This window comes from Hydractinia symbiolongicarpus, chromosome 5, assembly GCF_029227915.1.
Source record: "Hydractinia symbiolongicarpus strain clone_291-10 chromosome 5, HSymV2.1, whole genome shotgun sequence".
Lineage (NCBI taxonomy): Eukaryota > Metazoa > Cnidaria > Hydrozoa > Anthoathecata > Hydractiniidae > Hydractinia > Hydractinia symbiolongicarpus.
In genome coordinates, this window is record NC_079879.1 from 7,992,219 (window position 1) to 8,009,966 (window position 17,748).

At 34.1% G+C, this 17,748-nt stretch overlaps 1 protein-coding gene across 1 annotated transcript; it reads left to right on the forward strand.

Annotated features, from left to right (window-relative positions):
* Positions 1-1,581: 1,581 nt before the first annotated feature.
* On the forward strand, positions 1,582-11,989 carry LOC130644541 (uncharacterized). Its single transcript, XM_057450189.1, has 6 exons — positions 1,582-1,996; positions 5,997-6,127; positions 6,225-6,557; positions 7,973-8,263; positions 9,335-9,446; positions 9,684-11,989. The coding sequence occupies exons 1-6, from the start codon at positions 1,744-1,746 to the stop codon at positions 11,096-11,098; spliced, it is 2,535 nt and encodes an 844-aa protein (XP_057306172.1). The 5' UTR covers positions 1,582-1,743; the 3' UTR covers positions 11,099-11,989.
* The last annotated feature ends 5,759 nt before the right edge of the window (positions 11,990-17,748 follow it).

Genomic DNA, 17,748 nt, shown 5'->3' on the forward strand with positions numbered 1-17,748 from the left:
AACATGACTCCATACGTGCTCGATGATTGGGTAGAACATAACAGATGTCTGATGGACCATTGCTGTTTTTATAACAATTCTGGAGTGGCGCATCGATGTCTACCTGTTTGCGAGTTGCCGTATACGTATTCGGGCACTTCTGGTTTTTGTTGTGGACCACCTCCAGACAAAGAAGAGAATGAAATATTTGCTGTCTATTGATTCATAAAATGTTTTTTATACATTGTGAAGAATTGAATTGATTGGTTTCAAATGGATTTATAATACCGTGAGGTGCTTGAAAATGAGAAAATAATCCATAAGTATCCTTAACATATTTTGAGGTTTGATTAGATTAATAATGCATTTTAAAAATTATAGTGCAAAAAAATTCCACGAAAGTTAGTGTCGTGAAAACATTTTCCCGTAAAATTTTCTTCTTAAGATGCATCTACACTTCACCAACACGTGCCATTTTGTGGCATTGAAAAGGGGTTGATAAATGGTAGCTCAAATTTATACCACTCTCCAAATTATCATCCGGGATTTGGTTACTTAGTTGTAATTGGATAGGATACACCCACGCGACACTGATATAAAAGCTCTTCATAAAATCCCTGAGTAAATGCCTTGCAATTACGGATTTTAATTTTATTTCAATATAAACTCACTTTTGTAATAAATTGTAAGTTTGACTAATAGTTTTCTTATCCTATTAACTATTTGGTCCTTTAATATTAAAAAAATTGTTTGGAACATAGTATTTTTTCTAATTTTTTTTTTTTTTTTGGAGCATTCGAGAACTAAAAAAGTCAACCTCGATCCAGGACCTCTTGTCTCTTTTTGTACATTAGACGGTGGTGAGACAAAAATTTTCGTCAGAACTAACAATAAGCGCAGCACCGATAAGAGACAAAAAGCTCTGTTAAGTCAAAGCTAAAAAAATGTGTCGAGGCACTTTGATTAATCCAAGTTTAATCCAGCTTTTTTAAAACAGATGTTTGAAGGCAACATCGGAAGCCACATTTTGTTTAACATTTTTATTCACTTGCTACTTGTTACTAGTCTCCCCATATTGACAACCAGATTCTTGCTGATGTCAGCATCGCCTATTATCTCGGTTTCCTGAACTTTCGCGGCCGGCGCGTTAATTGTTCCTTATTGCGGACTTCTTAGAAATTGCCCTCTGTATCTGCAAAGCGAAACCCTTTCAGGCCTGTCGTCTGCGAGTGTTGGACAGTAGACAGCTGTATTGCCACTTTGAGAAAGGACCAAACTGCAATTTTCCAAAAATTTAAGACCAGGATTATAGATTGTTTTCTTTTATTGTCTTATATTGTCAATTTAAACATTAGTAGAAATCTATTTATTATTGAATACTTCAAAAATCACAGAAAAATGCTAGTGTGAGTAATTACAGGATGCAAAAAAATGTGAGGAGACCATGGAATAGTAAAAAATATCAGCCCAACGCGTGTAGCACCAATCTTTAGGATATTCATGGAATGGTGGTACGTAACCAAACAGCGGAAAAGGGAAAAGGACGACGACATCATAGGCCCTGGAGACGAGGTATTTTTGACTCAGCATTATGTGAAACACATCCACTGAATTTTTACGTAAACATTTAGATATAATGGTACCGACGAACGCGAGAGCTGGATAATAAAATTGAAATTGAAAGTGTTTTTTTGCTCTGTGACCTCCGTCTTATAGTATGTAGTATGGAAAAACTGACCATATTTAACTTTCTAAGCAATACTTATGGAGGGTATTGGATTATGTACTAACAAAATGCACTTGTATTTGAAAAATGGCGAGCAACAACAGCGCTGGCTTATTGTTCAACTTGTTGAAGGACATACGCCCAGAGTTGCTGGACTTTCAAGTGATGATACTCGATATGTGACTGACAATTTGGAGCCAGCTATATGGTTTAAAGTCATGGTATTAGAATCAATTAGCATTGATTGCTTAAAAAGAGTTGTTCATTGGACAAATGGTATGAAGGGAAAAGGTAATAAAGGATAAAAAATTGCAGGATAATCACACACGCTGCTATCAGCAGGACACACTAGCCAAGTCAGAATAAAATCAGAAACAAAAGTTATTTTCATTTCACAGGGGATGTGTTTAAGATGTATTTAAAAACGAGGGTACGTCGATAAGACACATACTCTGAAAAAAGTGCGGGCATTTTCAGGCGAGTTTGGCTTTTTGAAAAAAAATCAAGTATTCACTCGAACAATACACGCAGAGGCCTCAAAATATTTTTTCATACATGATAAATCGAACTCAGTATTCAAGTAATGATACCCGATTGGAATCAGGTACACCAACAAGAAAATACGTGGAATCGGGCGACGTGATTGTGTACGTGTAAACTTGTTCATGAAAACCTAATTTGTATATATTATATGCACAAAACATTTTTTCTATCGTTGTAGAGCATTGCTTTTCTTTAAATTATCAACATCTCGAGGACCAAGTGATTTGTTATGTTGCAACAGCCCAGAAATTCATTCTGGGTGCGCGTTGACTTTGCTGGAGCTGGGAACTAAGTTGTAGTACAGGGCCTTAGGAAACTTAATATCAGAGTCAGTCAGAGCGGTACTTGTATTGACGCGTTGCCTGAGAAAAATCCATAATTTTTGTTTTAAGGTTACTGTAAAGGAAACAATTTTTTTTTTAGGAATCATGACATATAGAAAAAAAATCTCTTTCGAATGACATATTTTATATTCCATAAAAATATTAGGAAAATCCCTTTTTTCTGGAAAAAGCCTTTTCAGAGGTGTTTTATCCTTCACACCTTCGAGAAAATATGTGCAAAATGAGTTGAGAATATTTTTTGTAAACATTATGCATGATATGAGACTACCGTATAAATATATGCATAATAATATTTTTTAGATAGTTTACTTTCACCATCGATATATATATATAAATGTTGTCGTACAAAAAATCATTAAAAAAAATCAAAGTTAACGAGTATGCATATAAGCTTTCTCTTGTAACCCTGAATTCTGTCTGTTGATAATTCTGAACGTGTGCACGCATATTCAGCATAAAGAAAAAGTTCACACTTCCATCTTCTTTCTGCATACTCAGTTCACACATTTTCATAACACCTACAAAAATCTTTAAAAACAAATATCTCGTTAGTAAATTTTTGCATATATGCCTTTACATTTGTGGTCTCTTTTTCCGAAAGCTTCCTATTGGCTCATAGAAATTTTCGGTAATGGAAAGCTGAATAAATTATGCACAAAAGGTTCCCGGATTTTTTTGTATAAATTACTGATTAGTGAATTATGACGAGGGAAAGAAAATAATATGCATTTTTTTGAATGATTATAAATAATTACAAATAATTTCATAACAACGTTGTTACAAAAAAAAAACCGGGAACCTGTTTGAATTTAATTTATGCTGAATGTAATAGTGCAAAAACAAGTCTGCTACTACGCGTTCGGAAAAAGAAGCCATTTTAAAATGTACAGTGAAAAAAAAAATGGTGTGTGTTTAATTCATTATATTTTCTTTTTGGAAAATTAACATCTCACGAAAATAACACCATCAAAAAAGTCTTTCATCAAACATTCAGAAACAAAAAAAAAAAAAAAAAAAAAAAATATAAAAGTATTGATAAATTATAAGGGTTTTTCTGAGAATACTCATCAAGTGAGTTTTTTCATTTACAGTAACCTTAAAGATTGATATAATATAAGTATAAGTAGTATTTTTTATTATTATTTTTATTGAGGGCTGTGATAATCATGGTTTAAGTATGTGGGTTCGGTTCGAAAAGATTACATTTCATGACGGCTTATTTTTATTAACAAAGTTATTTTTGTGATTTTTAAATAATGGTAATAAACCAATGCACTTGAAAAAGCTTGTTCTGAATTCTTCATACCCTGTTTCAGCGAGTGCATAACAGCGAGTAATAACAAAAGAAAAACAACAGCAGACTTTTTTGCATTATTCGTCAGTCTGTCAACTTAAATAACATATGGTAACAATCATGCCATCTCACAATAGTCGGTCCAATTAAAAGCGTTTTCCCTTCCATTTTGTCATAAAGATAAAAGGCAGCAAAGAACTTGACAAGGATCAAGAAAGCATTATCGTATACGTTAGTCAAACTTTATGTGCCTCGGTGTAATGACAATCACAAACAGAAATTCAAAACGATATCAAAATACATTCAACTAACTTTAAACAACAAGGAAGCATTTTTTTTCTAACAATCAAGAAGATTTACATTATTTACAAAAAAATTTTTTTCTTGGTAAGTGAAAATGTCAGATATACAAACTTAAAAATTCTTATAAATTTCATGTGCACAACTTTTCGGGCCCTATCTTTGATGTTGCGCACAGAATCAGTACCTGATGCAGTGCCTGATGCTGAAAATGTAAACATTCAAAAAGGTCTATACACCTATTCATATTTTAAGTTCTTTGCTCATTTTCTGTATTAAAAACTAGAAGTGAACAAAGTGAATTTAATAAGGCCTTGACCATGTACATTATGTCTCATAGCATGAAAATTTAGTATGTTATTGGGGCAGTACCCAATCATGACAGTTAAAATGCCCACAAGTCTCATTTATTGTTGATTTTCTTCTGTGCATATATAGCTTGAAAATATTATTCTTTTATTTGTGTAATGGTTAAGTATTTCATTGATGTTAGAACAAATCAATAAATGATTAAATCAGAATGTGTACAATAAAGTATTTAATTCATAAAAGCAAATATGTTTTTGACAATTAAATTAGTTGACATTTAATTTATGCTTAAATATACTCTCAAAATTAGTTGCAAAGTATAATTAAGGACCCTCGGTACGACTCCTTATTATACGGAATAAAATTTTTAGTCATGTGTAATGTTGTAACTCATTTGTATAAAATTTTGCACCAAAAAATAGTATCCTCTGTGCTGTGCACAAAAACAAATTGCTTCGGTAACGAGAACGGACTTTCACAGTCTAACTTGGTCTTCATCTTGGTGGGGACCAAGATGAAGAAGTTAAGATAGTAACCTATTTCTGAAATTACGCATATATATACCACCTACACTTCTTTACAGACCAAAAAAAGCAATGATAAAAATCAACGAAAAAAACATACATGTTGCTGCTAATCTAAAGATATTGGCTTTCATTTGTGTATATACATTTTAAGCAGTAAGCCTTTTTTGCTCCAGCACCTGGATGGCAAGCTGTGCTACAGCTTGCTGAGGAGACATTTTTTTAAGAAGATTTATTCTTACAGGAAAGATATTGAGCCTTCAATGAACTATTATTACCATGCCTTTGTGTGAAGAAGGACTAAAAAAGTGAGGTCACTTTACCTAGATTCCACATCACTTTGCCTGCTATTCAGATGTTAGAGCCAAGTAGGCTACCACTTAATGAATATACCCAAAAGATCATTATTGCTCCCATAAAAATTTTTTTTACAGTTTTTAACATGTTTTTGAATGTTATGATTTCCTGTACACTTTAGTTGCATTGTATCTAAGCAGTCTTATTTGTAGAAAAAGAAAAGGTTTGTTTTTAATTGCCTGATTTGGTAACTTTAAACTGACCTGGAAGTGAAATTATGTAGCACTTGCTTAGGCTAGTGTGTCACACTGGATTTAGCTTACCGGATAGTTATCTTGCCATTTTTTTACACATTTTATGAAATGTTAATTCTTTATAACACCAATTAGTTATTTTTCTCTTCCATTTTCCATTTATTCAGTCATTCATCATTACATGTTTTAGTTTATCATGTTGACCTGGACTGAGACAGGGATTTAATTGATAAAGCAGAATAGTGACTTGTCAATCTATTATGTTGGCAATGTAGATGTTGTCAATTTAAATAATTATAGTACAACATTATTTCAGAACATAGATTTCTAAAGATTTTGCTTGGTTCTCAAACTTGATAAAAAATAACAGCTCATTAGACAAGAAAAAAATGTAGAAAAAATCTAAACCAAACTATTGTTTTTTAGATGGACTTCCTCTAATGTATTCAATGTATGGAGCAGATAAATCATGTTATGATTTTGATGATGACATTGATGAGTTGTTTGATCTGGCAAATTACTTAATCGAAACCAATCCTTTAGCAGAGCCTAAAGAGGTAGACATTTATAACTAGCAAATACTCAAGGTTTTCCTTCAGAAACATCAATATTTAAAATAAGTAAAATAAAAATTGTATCCTGATTTTTCCCTAGGAAATTCGACAAGAGAGGATTATAGAGTATGAGCACAATCTATTTCGAATGTTGCACTGCTACATACTGTCAAACATAATGCTGCAACCACGTGACATAGAGTGTGTTTATAATGCTCTGAAAGCACAAAATAAATCCATCTCTCAGTTAGAAGATGTGACTTTAATGCACTCTCGCCTGGCTGAGCATTACGCAGCACAAATGAGAAACCTCAGAGAGGTTGAAATACTGCCCTTGGTTGAACAACTTGTGGAGGAAAATCGCGTAGGAAGGGAACTTCTTCAAATGTTGGATAAAGATTTGAACAAAGCGGAACCATTAATTAGAAGGGAGGTAAGCATCCTAAATAAACTTTTCTTTATCATACTAGTAAGAATGGTGTGACTCAAAGTACTTGAAGAACAGCGTGAGTGAATTGTTGATATTTAAGTAAGTTGCATTGGGTGTGTGCTGGATATATTGGCCAAGCATCTACGCCTACTCTGTAAATGTCAAAAGCTAACAATTTTCAAAAAAAATTTGTTCCTGGGATCAATACACGTGGAGTGTGAAAGCAATTAATTAGCTAAAGCAATCCATGTAGTAAAGTAATAAAAAGCGACTTTCTGTGGAGCATTCAAAAAGTACGATTTTGTGAGGAGAGAAGGGCGTCATGTATGAAAACAAACAAACAAGGGCTGCGTTCTACCTGTTTTGTTTACTTTCGTTTCTGGAATTATTTATATCTATTTTTATCAAATAGTTGATTATGATGATTGCTAGTTGTAAAGAAATAATGATCTTTTTTGTGTTATAAGGTTGAGAGGGTTGATTCCTCGTTTGTTCACAGTAGCATTGTGTTTTATTTTTGTTAAGGGAGAGTAGGGTTGAAGTCTCAGTATGTAGCGAAAACGAAATTAAGCAAACAAGCGTGATGGAGGCATAAAAGGGTGAATATTTGAGCAAATGTACTTTTTGAAAATTTAATTCGGCCATCATTAAATAAAACTTCAGCAGTTTAGTTAAAATGTATTGTAAGTTGTTTACCAAAGAGAACCTAAGAGGGTGGTCCTAAGTTAGTAAACAGGCCTGTTAATTTTTTGTAATATTATCGCAACCAGCATCACCACTTTTTGTAATTATGCCTATTCTGCCACTCCCTAACTTAAACAGCGTTTTAAGGGCTATCCATGAGTACCTTTGAAACCTGAATATGTCTGGAAACGACAGGTGACCTTGTCCACCGCCGCTCTTCTTATCAGGTCAGTATAAAGGTGTTAGTTTTCACTCATTATGGAGATATTTTGATGTTAAAGTGTATGTTTTTTGTTAGAAGTCATGTGCAAAACAATCCATTTTGAGATACCTTGCTCAAAATTACCACCTAGCAGGTACCCTAGCAGCAGGTTACTACCAGAGTTGTAACCTTTGGTACAGAAAGAGCAGTTATTAGGGTTACACCATCTGACCTAATTGTGTATGCAACTGTCACGTCGTGTCAAAATGGAGGAGACACATCTTTTCCTAGCCTTACTCTTACAGACAGTTTACCTTTTTTATCGAGTAATCATACGAAGTTAAGCAAGGGTATTTTAGAGACACACATTTTCTTACTTAGCCTACATTATTGTAAAATAAATTTTGTCAAAATGTTTGGACACATTTCTGATCCAATAATAATTTTCTTGGAAATCTTTTTGCTTTTTCACCGTCAAAAAATAATATTAAACAAATAATATTTTTTTATCCAATAATTTATGCCGTTTTAGGTCGATAAAGCTCAGAAATTAGTTGATCATTTGAAAGAAATGGCTTTGATAGGGGCGAACAGTTCAAAGTTATCGCATGAGTTAGCAGATGCACGCCGTAATCGAGACAGTAGTCATCAAAATCTGGTCAACTACTTGGTCAGCAAAGAGTTAGTAAGGAAGGCATTAGATGTTGCTGATCAAGACAGAAGTAATAAAGTTGACTTAAACGAGGCATGTCAACAATATATGCGTCTTCATAAAAGGGTGCAGGAAGAAAAGAAAATTTCGTCCTTGACAGTTGAAAAAAAAGTAGGTGTTTTTAAAACAGATGTACAATTTACTTTTTGTAAATCCATAAAGTATAGGGCGTTATTTTATTGTTGTTGTTTTGTTTGGAGTTATCTATTTGTTGATTAAAGAGCAATGTACATACAGTAGACTCCCGGATATAGGAGGCTCCATGGGGGATATAAAGTTTTCTTCGAATAACTAAAAAATTCGAATGAGTGAAAATTTTCTTATTTTAATCAAATTTTGCTCCTGGTAAGTTTTGAGGTCTTTAATTAAACAACTGGGAAATCGAGGTTTTACTCTATTATTTTTAACACAACAAGTTGATAGCAATATAATGAACACAAATCATCGTCACTTTAAAAACAAATATTACCAATAACTCTGTAAATAGTTTATGAAGGCGAGAAGGAAGTTTTCAGTTTATATTTTGCTTTCGGAATAATGTCTTGTACAGTCGATAAGGCGTGGGAATGCCATGCTTGTTACAATTATCTGGAAATTGAAAATGGTCATACTTGTAGTACATAGGACATTTTAAAGATAAAATTTTGTTTTAGAGGTAAAAATCCATATTCTTGCCAAACATTTCCAAAACTGAGGGAATTTTGATCCACTGGGTTAGAATAATAATTAGAATAACTGAAAATTTGAATGACTGAAGTTCGAATAACTGAGAGAGGTTAGCTGAAATCGTGTTAGAAAATCCACGGGGAATGAAAATCGTTTCGAATAACCCAAAATTTCAAATAAGAGCAGGATTGAATAGTTGAGAGTTTACGTGTGTTTGAGAAGAAGGTTTAGCACTCTATACTTGCTTCTAGGGAAAAGGGAGTTCATACTGCCAACCAGAAGCTAATTGTGCAAACGCTTACACTTGCCTTTTCAACTCTATTTATCATCAGCAAAAAATTGCCGATGATAAATCATTCGCCATTTGCCTGCTTCATGCCGGCAATCTTGTATTTCACGCCAGCAATCTTGTATTTACGCCGGCAACATTGTACTTTACATCGGCAATCTTATATTTTACGTCGGTGAAGTTGTGTATCACTTAATGAATCTGAGCTTTAGTTGTTAAATTTTTAGATACGTGCTGCTAGCGTACGGGAATGTATTGAAGCGGTGATAAGAGAATTAAGAGCAGGACGTCAGACTGATGGTGACGAAATGACATCTTCTGGACAGAGACCGTTCGACGGTGAGTTTAGTTTAATTTCGTATGTTATTACGCTGTACTTTGTAGGCTCAAGTCTCGTAATAATATAAATATATAATTTAATACAGAATAGCACTTTTTACCGACTTTCGGTTCTTTTTCAAAATTTTTAAAGAAAAATCCGAAATACTGCCAAAGAAAGCAAATACCAGGTTCTGAATACGAGTATTTTTTACGTTATTCTTCTTTACATTGCTAATTTTTCTACTTGTGATTTAGTTATGGATGGTGAAAAGTCCAACCCAGAATGGCAAACACTGAGTCAAAAGTTATCTGCTATCGTCCATGATAACGAACATCCTATCGGAATGGCTTTTACTCGATTTTGTCAAAATTTAGATGTAAACTATCGAAAGATACTGCGCTCGGTTGAAAACATTACCTATGGTTCGACAAGGTTTATGACAAGTTTTGATGATTTCTACATTATTAGCGAAGTTGATATGGGTCTCAACAAGGCTTTTCTTGAAGATCAAAAGAATATCATCCTGGGACATTTATACCAAGTCACCGAGTTGTTGACGGAAAACTTTTCGAATCACTGTACGATGTTCGTTCGCAAAATTCGTTTATGTTATGAAAAGTGTTTTTTCAATCGAATAGGGCGGGACCTTATTATTGTGTATCGTATCGTATACGGTAAATCGATGCAAACATTAGAAAAACGAATTAACAGTTTAAGAGAAGTACAAATCTGTAAACTCGGCTTGCAAATGAAGGACGAATGGTGGCTAGCGTTATTTGAACCTGACGCAAAACAAAATGGCTACCACGATGTAAATCCGGATGAAGTGAGCGAGGATGAAAGTTACGCAGCATCGCAGGAGGAGTACGGTGATGATGAAGACTTAACAGACATCGAGGAGGATGAATATTGTACGGATAGCGAGCAAGAGCATGGTCGAAACCTTTACTTCGGAAATAAAAACGAGGAAAATATAAACAAAATGAAGGTTGGATTGAAAGTAAGCAAAGATAAAGTTTTATCACGCTCTCTTAACAGCTTGTACGATATTCATTTAAAAATGAAAGAAGAAATTACTCATCGAACTGAAGAGGCTCGTCCTCAGTTTGATTCGGCTGCCATGGCTCGATATTTGCAGGATGAGCAGCAGGTGGTTGAGCGACAAGCGAGTCTACGAAAGTTCAACAGTGCATCTTCACTTAATGATGTGAGAAGACCTTCGCATGTTCGAAAGATTGCTTCACCACCAGCACCGCAGCCAGCGCACCATAATTTCGAAAAAGATTCGTTTGATATCCACTTTGGGCCAGCTTTAATGGCAATAAAAAACATATTTAGTAATTCTAGTCCCTTAAAGAAAATGCAGTGCTTAACTTCATCGTTGCGGTTTATTGCAACAAAGGTGGAGGAGTTACGCATGCGTGGAAAAGACGAGAAAACGGTTGATCGAGCAAAGATTTGCGTTACGGCAGAAGACTTGTTACCGTTGCTGGTGCTTGTGTTATTAAAGATGGCGCCACACGATGTCGCTAAATTATACGTCGAAATTATCTTTGTGTCGGATTTAATGGCGGACTTTTTGTCGGCTGGTTGCCATTCGTATGCATTGTGTGAATTTCAAATCGCATTTCGTGTTCTCGACCAAACCTGCGACGAATTAGCTATTTAACTTTTTTCCCTAAAGTGATATTTTTGTAAAAAAAAAAAATTATAGTGATGTACCGTAATTCCTCTTTTTAGCCCCCGGGGGGCTTATTAGATTTTAGAGGTTTCAGAAGGGGGGTTAATAGAAGGGGCGTAAATAAAGGGAGGGGGCTAAATAAATAATAGAATTTTAAACACACTAACTATTTTTTCAAATTAATACATAACAAACGAAGTTCTATGATGGAAAAAAAAGAACCATAGATATTTTGCAAACGAAACTTAGGGAGAAAAAATTAAAGCTTCAGCATATGGATATCGTTGTATATATGACGTTAAAGCAACGAATAATATCGAATGTCTTCGGCTACTTTTACTTTTTTTTATTAGGCGGGGTTAATACAAGGGGGCTAAATAAAGGAAGGGGGCTAAAAAGAGGAATTACGGTACTTATTGTAAAAAACAATTGATATGAAATTTTGCACAAATTTTTTTCATCGTTGTTTGTCGTGGATTTTTTACAAAAATTTTTTACAGTTTAAAAACACTGACAAAAGTTCCATACGATATGAGGATGTTTTGATTCAGCTGTTAATTTTCAATATCGTTTGTGGCTATTATTTCATAAAAATCCACTGTAAATGATGGATAAATATATTTTCATAATAATTCCTAACCAGCAAAACCTTATCGGGAAAAATTGTCGTTAAAAATGAAATCTTCTTTAAGGCGATGAAAGTTTTCCGGACGAATGTTTTCCCGAAAAGGCCCGTAGCATATTTTCTATGTTTTTTACATTGTGGTATTTTTGTTACAAATGATAAACATCGCATTTAGAATAAATTTAACATTTTTTTGTATATTTAGTTTCTTATTTAAATAGTTTGAATGTTTTGAAGAGATTTTTTTTCTTTTACTTATTCGAGGGTTATTTCAACGAGAAGGAGGTTTCAGCTGAGTTTCATGATCAACCTAGTCACCTTTTTGACATCGGGAAACAGATAATGTCAAAAAAGATACTAGATGCTCTAGGGATGAGATTGAAAAGAAAAATGCTTCTTTTATAACTGATCAAGAGAGCCGGTGTTCGAAATCCACTCTGACAGCGTAAACTTGCAATTAGCAGGTTGTGGCCTACAGCTGTTTGTCCTTGGTTGTGGCCTACAGAGTAAAGATACACAATTGAGGAACTAAAACCGAGAATGGAAAAATATGACAACGGCATAAAATCTGCGTTACGAAAGCTCCGCGGCTGTACACCTCCGATCTACGGTTCGTTATACATCGCGGTAATTCTGCAATTAAAAAAAGTGCTCCATTGTGATTATACCGTATTACCAGAACGTTTGCGTGAAAAAACGCCAGGAAAGTATGGCTAACCATAGTTAGCCACACTTTCCTGGCAAAAAAAACTAGTTAGGAACATCATGAATAAACTATTCAATTATGTTATTATTACGCATATTTAAATTTAAAGGGAAATGATAATGCACAACTCATTCGCCGCGCATGGAACTTTAGTAAAAAAGACAGGAATTTCTGCAAAGATTAATCGTTTTATTTTAAAAACCGTACAGTTTTCCACGAAATCTTATAAACATAACAAGTCCTGGGGACGAGGTTGCTTAAAATTCTAATAGATTTTTATAGGGGCGTTAATTTAAGAGGGGCGTTAGAATAAGCATTTACGACATGCGCGCATATTTCCTCCTGTATTTAGCTATGTGGCTAGAAGAACAGGTGGTGGCTAGTTTGTATCGGTGAAAGTTGGTCGATATTTTTTGACGACTTTTCAAAATTCGTCTTGCCGCCAGTCCCGCGCCTCGACTTCACGGTCCCTTGTGTTTCCTCCGTACGGGAATATTTATCATGGAAAAGGAGGAAATTAGGTGTGTTGTGTCATGGTTTGTTGTTGATAAGAAAAACTCTAAATCTAAAAAATATAGGTACAACTAAAAGAAATGTCCGTCCTAACATGCCAAGCATCTCCATTTTTTATGCTCATCGTCGCTAGCAAAAACTTTTGCTGGAATTTTCGCACAGCGACGATGAAACCATTCTTTGCATTCACCGCACATGGCCATGAACAAATTTTTATCTTCTTCAACATCTCTATCAAAGAAAATATCTCTACATATGCAGTAAATCGAATGTGTCTTCGCAAAAGGTCTACAGAAACGTTTTCTCTTTGTTGATTTTGGGAAAAAGCTAAAGGTTGCTGATTCTAAACACTTTAGTAGGTGTGGTCTCATCTGTTTAGTGTCAAAAGATATCGATTGTGGACTTCTACCGAAGGATTCTTCGACAGCGAACGCAATGGCAAATAGACCGCAATCAATATCATTTTCTTGTTGTTGTACTGACGCGTTAGTGATCTTTATGGCGTCATCGTGGCAATACATCATTCTAGCGATTTTTTTCAACGTGTTTCGTTCAAGCTCTTTGTTATACACACTGAGCGAATCGTACAAGTAAATTTCGTCTTGCGACTTTCTTTTTCCTGTCACCCAATGATTTCGCTCTTTTATAAAAAAAATCTGTACAAATTGATTCGGAAATCTTGAATGACAGGTGTAACTGAGTCCCGTATCTTCGAATCCATCTACACCACTCTGCTTCTTCAAAATACTCTGAGCAAAATTTATTGTTGCATGTGTCAGCCGTTCTCCATTCATGACTTCCTTGCGCATCGTATCGTCTAACACACCATTGTATGGTCTTGGTGGTAAGTCTGGATGGAGGATTTCATCAATGATGGAAACTTCATTGTCGTCACCACCTCTGTCTTTCCCTTGGTGGCATTGGTATTTCTTTGTACCGAGCCATATATATGGTATGCCATTAAAATGAATGGGAAGACTGTCTTCTTTATGTGTTAATTGCCAACAAATTTGAGGTGATGAAGAGGCTTCTAAAACCTCTTGTAAACATTCTGTAACAAAACGATCAAATCTACATTTTGTGTGATGTGTGATCAGTTGATCTTTTGTTATTGCATTGATTGCTGAATATGAGTTCAAATGAAATATATTGATAATATTAATGAAGACTTACGATCTTTGTTGAAATCTTTGGTTTCTGACAAAACTGTGTAATGAGTTTTCGTCTTCATTTCGTATGAATCCAAAGCCTCGTGAAATTCACTATACGAGGGATAACGATGTAACGAACTACTAGATTCACCGGATTCACCTTGAGAAAAAATATCAAAAATGTAGTAATCCATTTCGTGGATAAATATTTCTACATGAAAAAAAAATTCAGTCAAAATAAATGAAAAACTCACCCATAATTTAGCAACAACACCACAAAGTACTCCGTTTTTACCACTAAAATACGTATAAAAAATACAGTTGTGAAAAAAAACTTTCAATTTTAATATTTTCTTCGTGTTTATGAAAACACGTGCAACGCACACCTTCTTCTCATTATATAATAATTTTATGAAGTACTTTTCCCGCGGAATCTGATATTCACGGCGAGACGACATCGCTAACGTCACACGACGTCGAAAAAAAAATATATTTCAGGCCGCCAACTTTCACCGATACAAACTAGCCACCACCAGAAGAACAAGTATCCAAACCATGTGTTTTTTTTTAAGTCTAAACTTAAAACTATGTAGCCTAGCATAAACTCTTTTTAATTTTTTAATTTTCAGTGATATTTTTTTCAACCTTTTACCTCTCTGTTTTTTTGTAGTTTTGACCATACCATGGTTAAAATAAACATTCACTAGAGCGCAGCACAATATGGTTCTCTATCAGTATTTTGTTTAAGGCATTTCTTTATCTTTATTTAATACACATTTTTTAAAAGAATACTAATAATTCTAACCAGGCTCGTCATTATTTTATTTTTTTATTGTCCTATAAAAACAAAAGACTGTTTTAATCTAAAATCCAAGCCTGATATTCTTAAAGCATGTTCGTTGTAAAGAAAAATCATGTAGTTTGCTTTGTTTACACTATCATGATTTTAGGAGTTTTGTCATTTATTGTGGTTATTATAACGACTCTGCTATTGATCTGAATCGTGATATTTTTATTCATGCACATGCACTGGGACCTGCTACAATATAAAGCTGTTGGTAAATTAAACACATGTTAGTTAAGATATTTCTTGCGTAAAGTGAAAAACAAACAGACCAGGGCTGTAAAATTGCAGACCAGATTTTTAAATTTAGTTGCAAAGAAAAGGTTTTGGGCCACATGCAGAAAAGTGTTAAGTGCAGAAGAGAAGTGTTTTTTAATTGGAAGAGAAATAAGCCATAGGGGTCATTGTGTTATACAAATAATCTTCCAATTAGCCAGCCAACAAACAGTACAGATCACATTCAGGAGAGATTGTAGCTAGATCCATTTCGGATACATAAAGATCATCTCCAAGTAGGAGCTTCTGCTGTCAAAAAACGACATTTTATTGGATCCGGATCATTTTCAACAAAAATGAACAAAATATTTGAATCCAGCATTAAAATATGGCAACATGAAATATTCAACTTTATGCACTAAGTACAACTGCCTCTATTAGTAGCCAAACATTTGATGTTTTATGAAGAAATGACCATGCAAATTAACTGCAGTAAAAATGTTTCCTTCCGTTCAATATAAAATTTAAAAACTTTAAATTTCAATAAATCCTGTTCTAATAATATATGGTATTCAAAATTTCCTATCTTATATATAAATCTAAATATGCTACTCATTTCCCCCCCAAAAAATGTTTTTTGTTTCCTCTTTAAAATTTAACCCTAATCCTGGAACTGCTTTCTGTTTTGGAGATACCGGAGACAAAAAAACATTTTCCTTTGGCAACTGGTATGGAAAAATGGCAGGAGCCAATTAATTTTTTACCAATTGGCGTGTGAATGACAATTCTTTTTGTTCTTTTTTATTTTGCTCTTAAAACTCTGTTCTGTGTTTTGTTTTGTAATAAAATTATATAGCTAAGGTGAACGAGGTCATAAAATTTAAATCTTGATTTTATATGTAAACAAGAAGTCCTGGGGGGTCTAAGAATTTCCGCTCGCTACCATTTGATGACAACCTGCTAATTCATTGTGTTATCGTGCCAAACATTCGAAAAGGTTTGGTGCATGAAGCTCTAAAGATAAAGCACACAAGTGACATTATATCTTCAACAAACGCAAACAAAACGAAACGTGTCATAATAAACTCACATTTTAAAAGAAATTGCTAACAAAAAATACAGCCTATCATTCATGGTTGAAGGTCTTGCGATTGAAACGTTTATGGTCTTAAACAGCATTTAGTTGACAAAAAATCAAAATTTTGATGCGACCATCATTTTCAGCATATTTTATTTGTTAACTGTGGCAAATTTGGCCGAAAATGAAGTGGTTTTAATTTTTGGACCAATTTTGGCCTAAAATGACATTTAAGGTGGCAAAAAACCAAAATTTTGATGTCACCATCATGTTCAGCATACTTTTTTGTTAACTGTGCCAAATTTTGTCAAAAATAAAGTATTTTTAATTTTTGGACCAATTTTGGCCTAAAATGACATTTAAGGTGGCAAAAAACCAAAATTTTGATGTCACCATCATGTTCAGCATACTTTTTTGTTAACTGTGCCAAATTTTGTCAAAAATAAAGTATTTTTAATTTTTGGACCAATTTTGGCCTAAAATGACATTTAGGTGACAAAAATCAAAATTATGATGTCACCATTATGTTCAACATATTTTTTTGTTAACTGTGCCAAATTATGTCGAAAACAAATACCAATTTTGCCTGAAACGTCATTTAGATGACTTCCCCATACTTAGGGAGCTTGGGTACGAAGTTTAAATCTGTGACGTTGCAATTGACCATTTGGGACAGGGTTAGTTAGGTAGTCAGTTATACCAATACTATCATCCTCTCAGAGGAACGTGAAATCCCAGGGTCAATTTTTTCTCAAAAAATGCTCCAAAAGAAAAAAACGACGGTTTTTAAGAATTTCCTACGCCTTCGGGCGAGGAAATTCAATTATGTGCCCTGAGGTATATATGTGTTGGGAAGTGTAACTATGTGCTCCAAACTTTTTCTTACTTAACCTACACATCTGAAATAGTGGCACTGCCACAGTTGGCTGGATGCAGAGAATTTGAAATGATGGTTTTTGTCCACTTTGAAAAATGTCCGAACATGTGCCATTGTCTCAATTGTTGTTTTTTTTAGGGGGAAAGATGGTTGTTGGTTTAGTCATTAATGATGTTTTTGTGCAGCTTAATTAGGTGTCATCAAAATTAGGTTTGAATATTTTGCTAATTAGAAGCAGTAGGTCAAATTTGCAGTGTTTGCTTAGTTAGCAGTTTTCTTTTACTTCCTGAAAAACATTCTGTATCTGAAATGTCACAATTATGTTTTTGCTTGTGTTAAGTTTGACCTAGGGAATTCTTTTTTACTGGAAACGCTATTTTAGAAGAAATAACCTTAAAGGGAACCCGAGGTATAAAATGATGTTGGACTTATATTATAGAGCTTAAAAAGTTGGGTAAGCTATGTTTACTCACAAAATTTGATTGCAAACCAACATGCAGATCCCAAGTTATGAGTTCGTCAGCGCAAAATTAAGACGCCTGGGACCAGCAAACAAGTGCCATTTTGGCACAAAAAAAATTATGTTAATCAATTAACCTTTATAATATCTATGCATTGATAAAGTTTA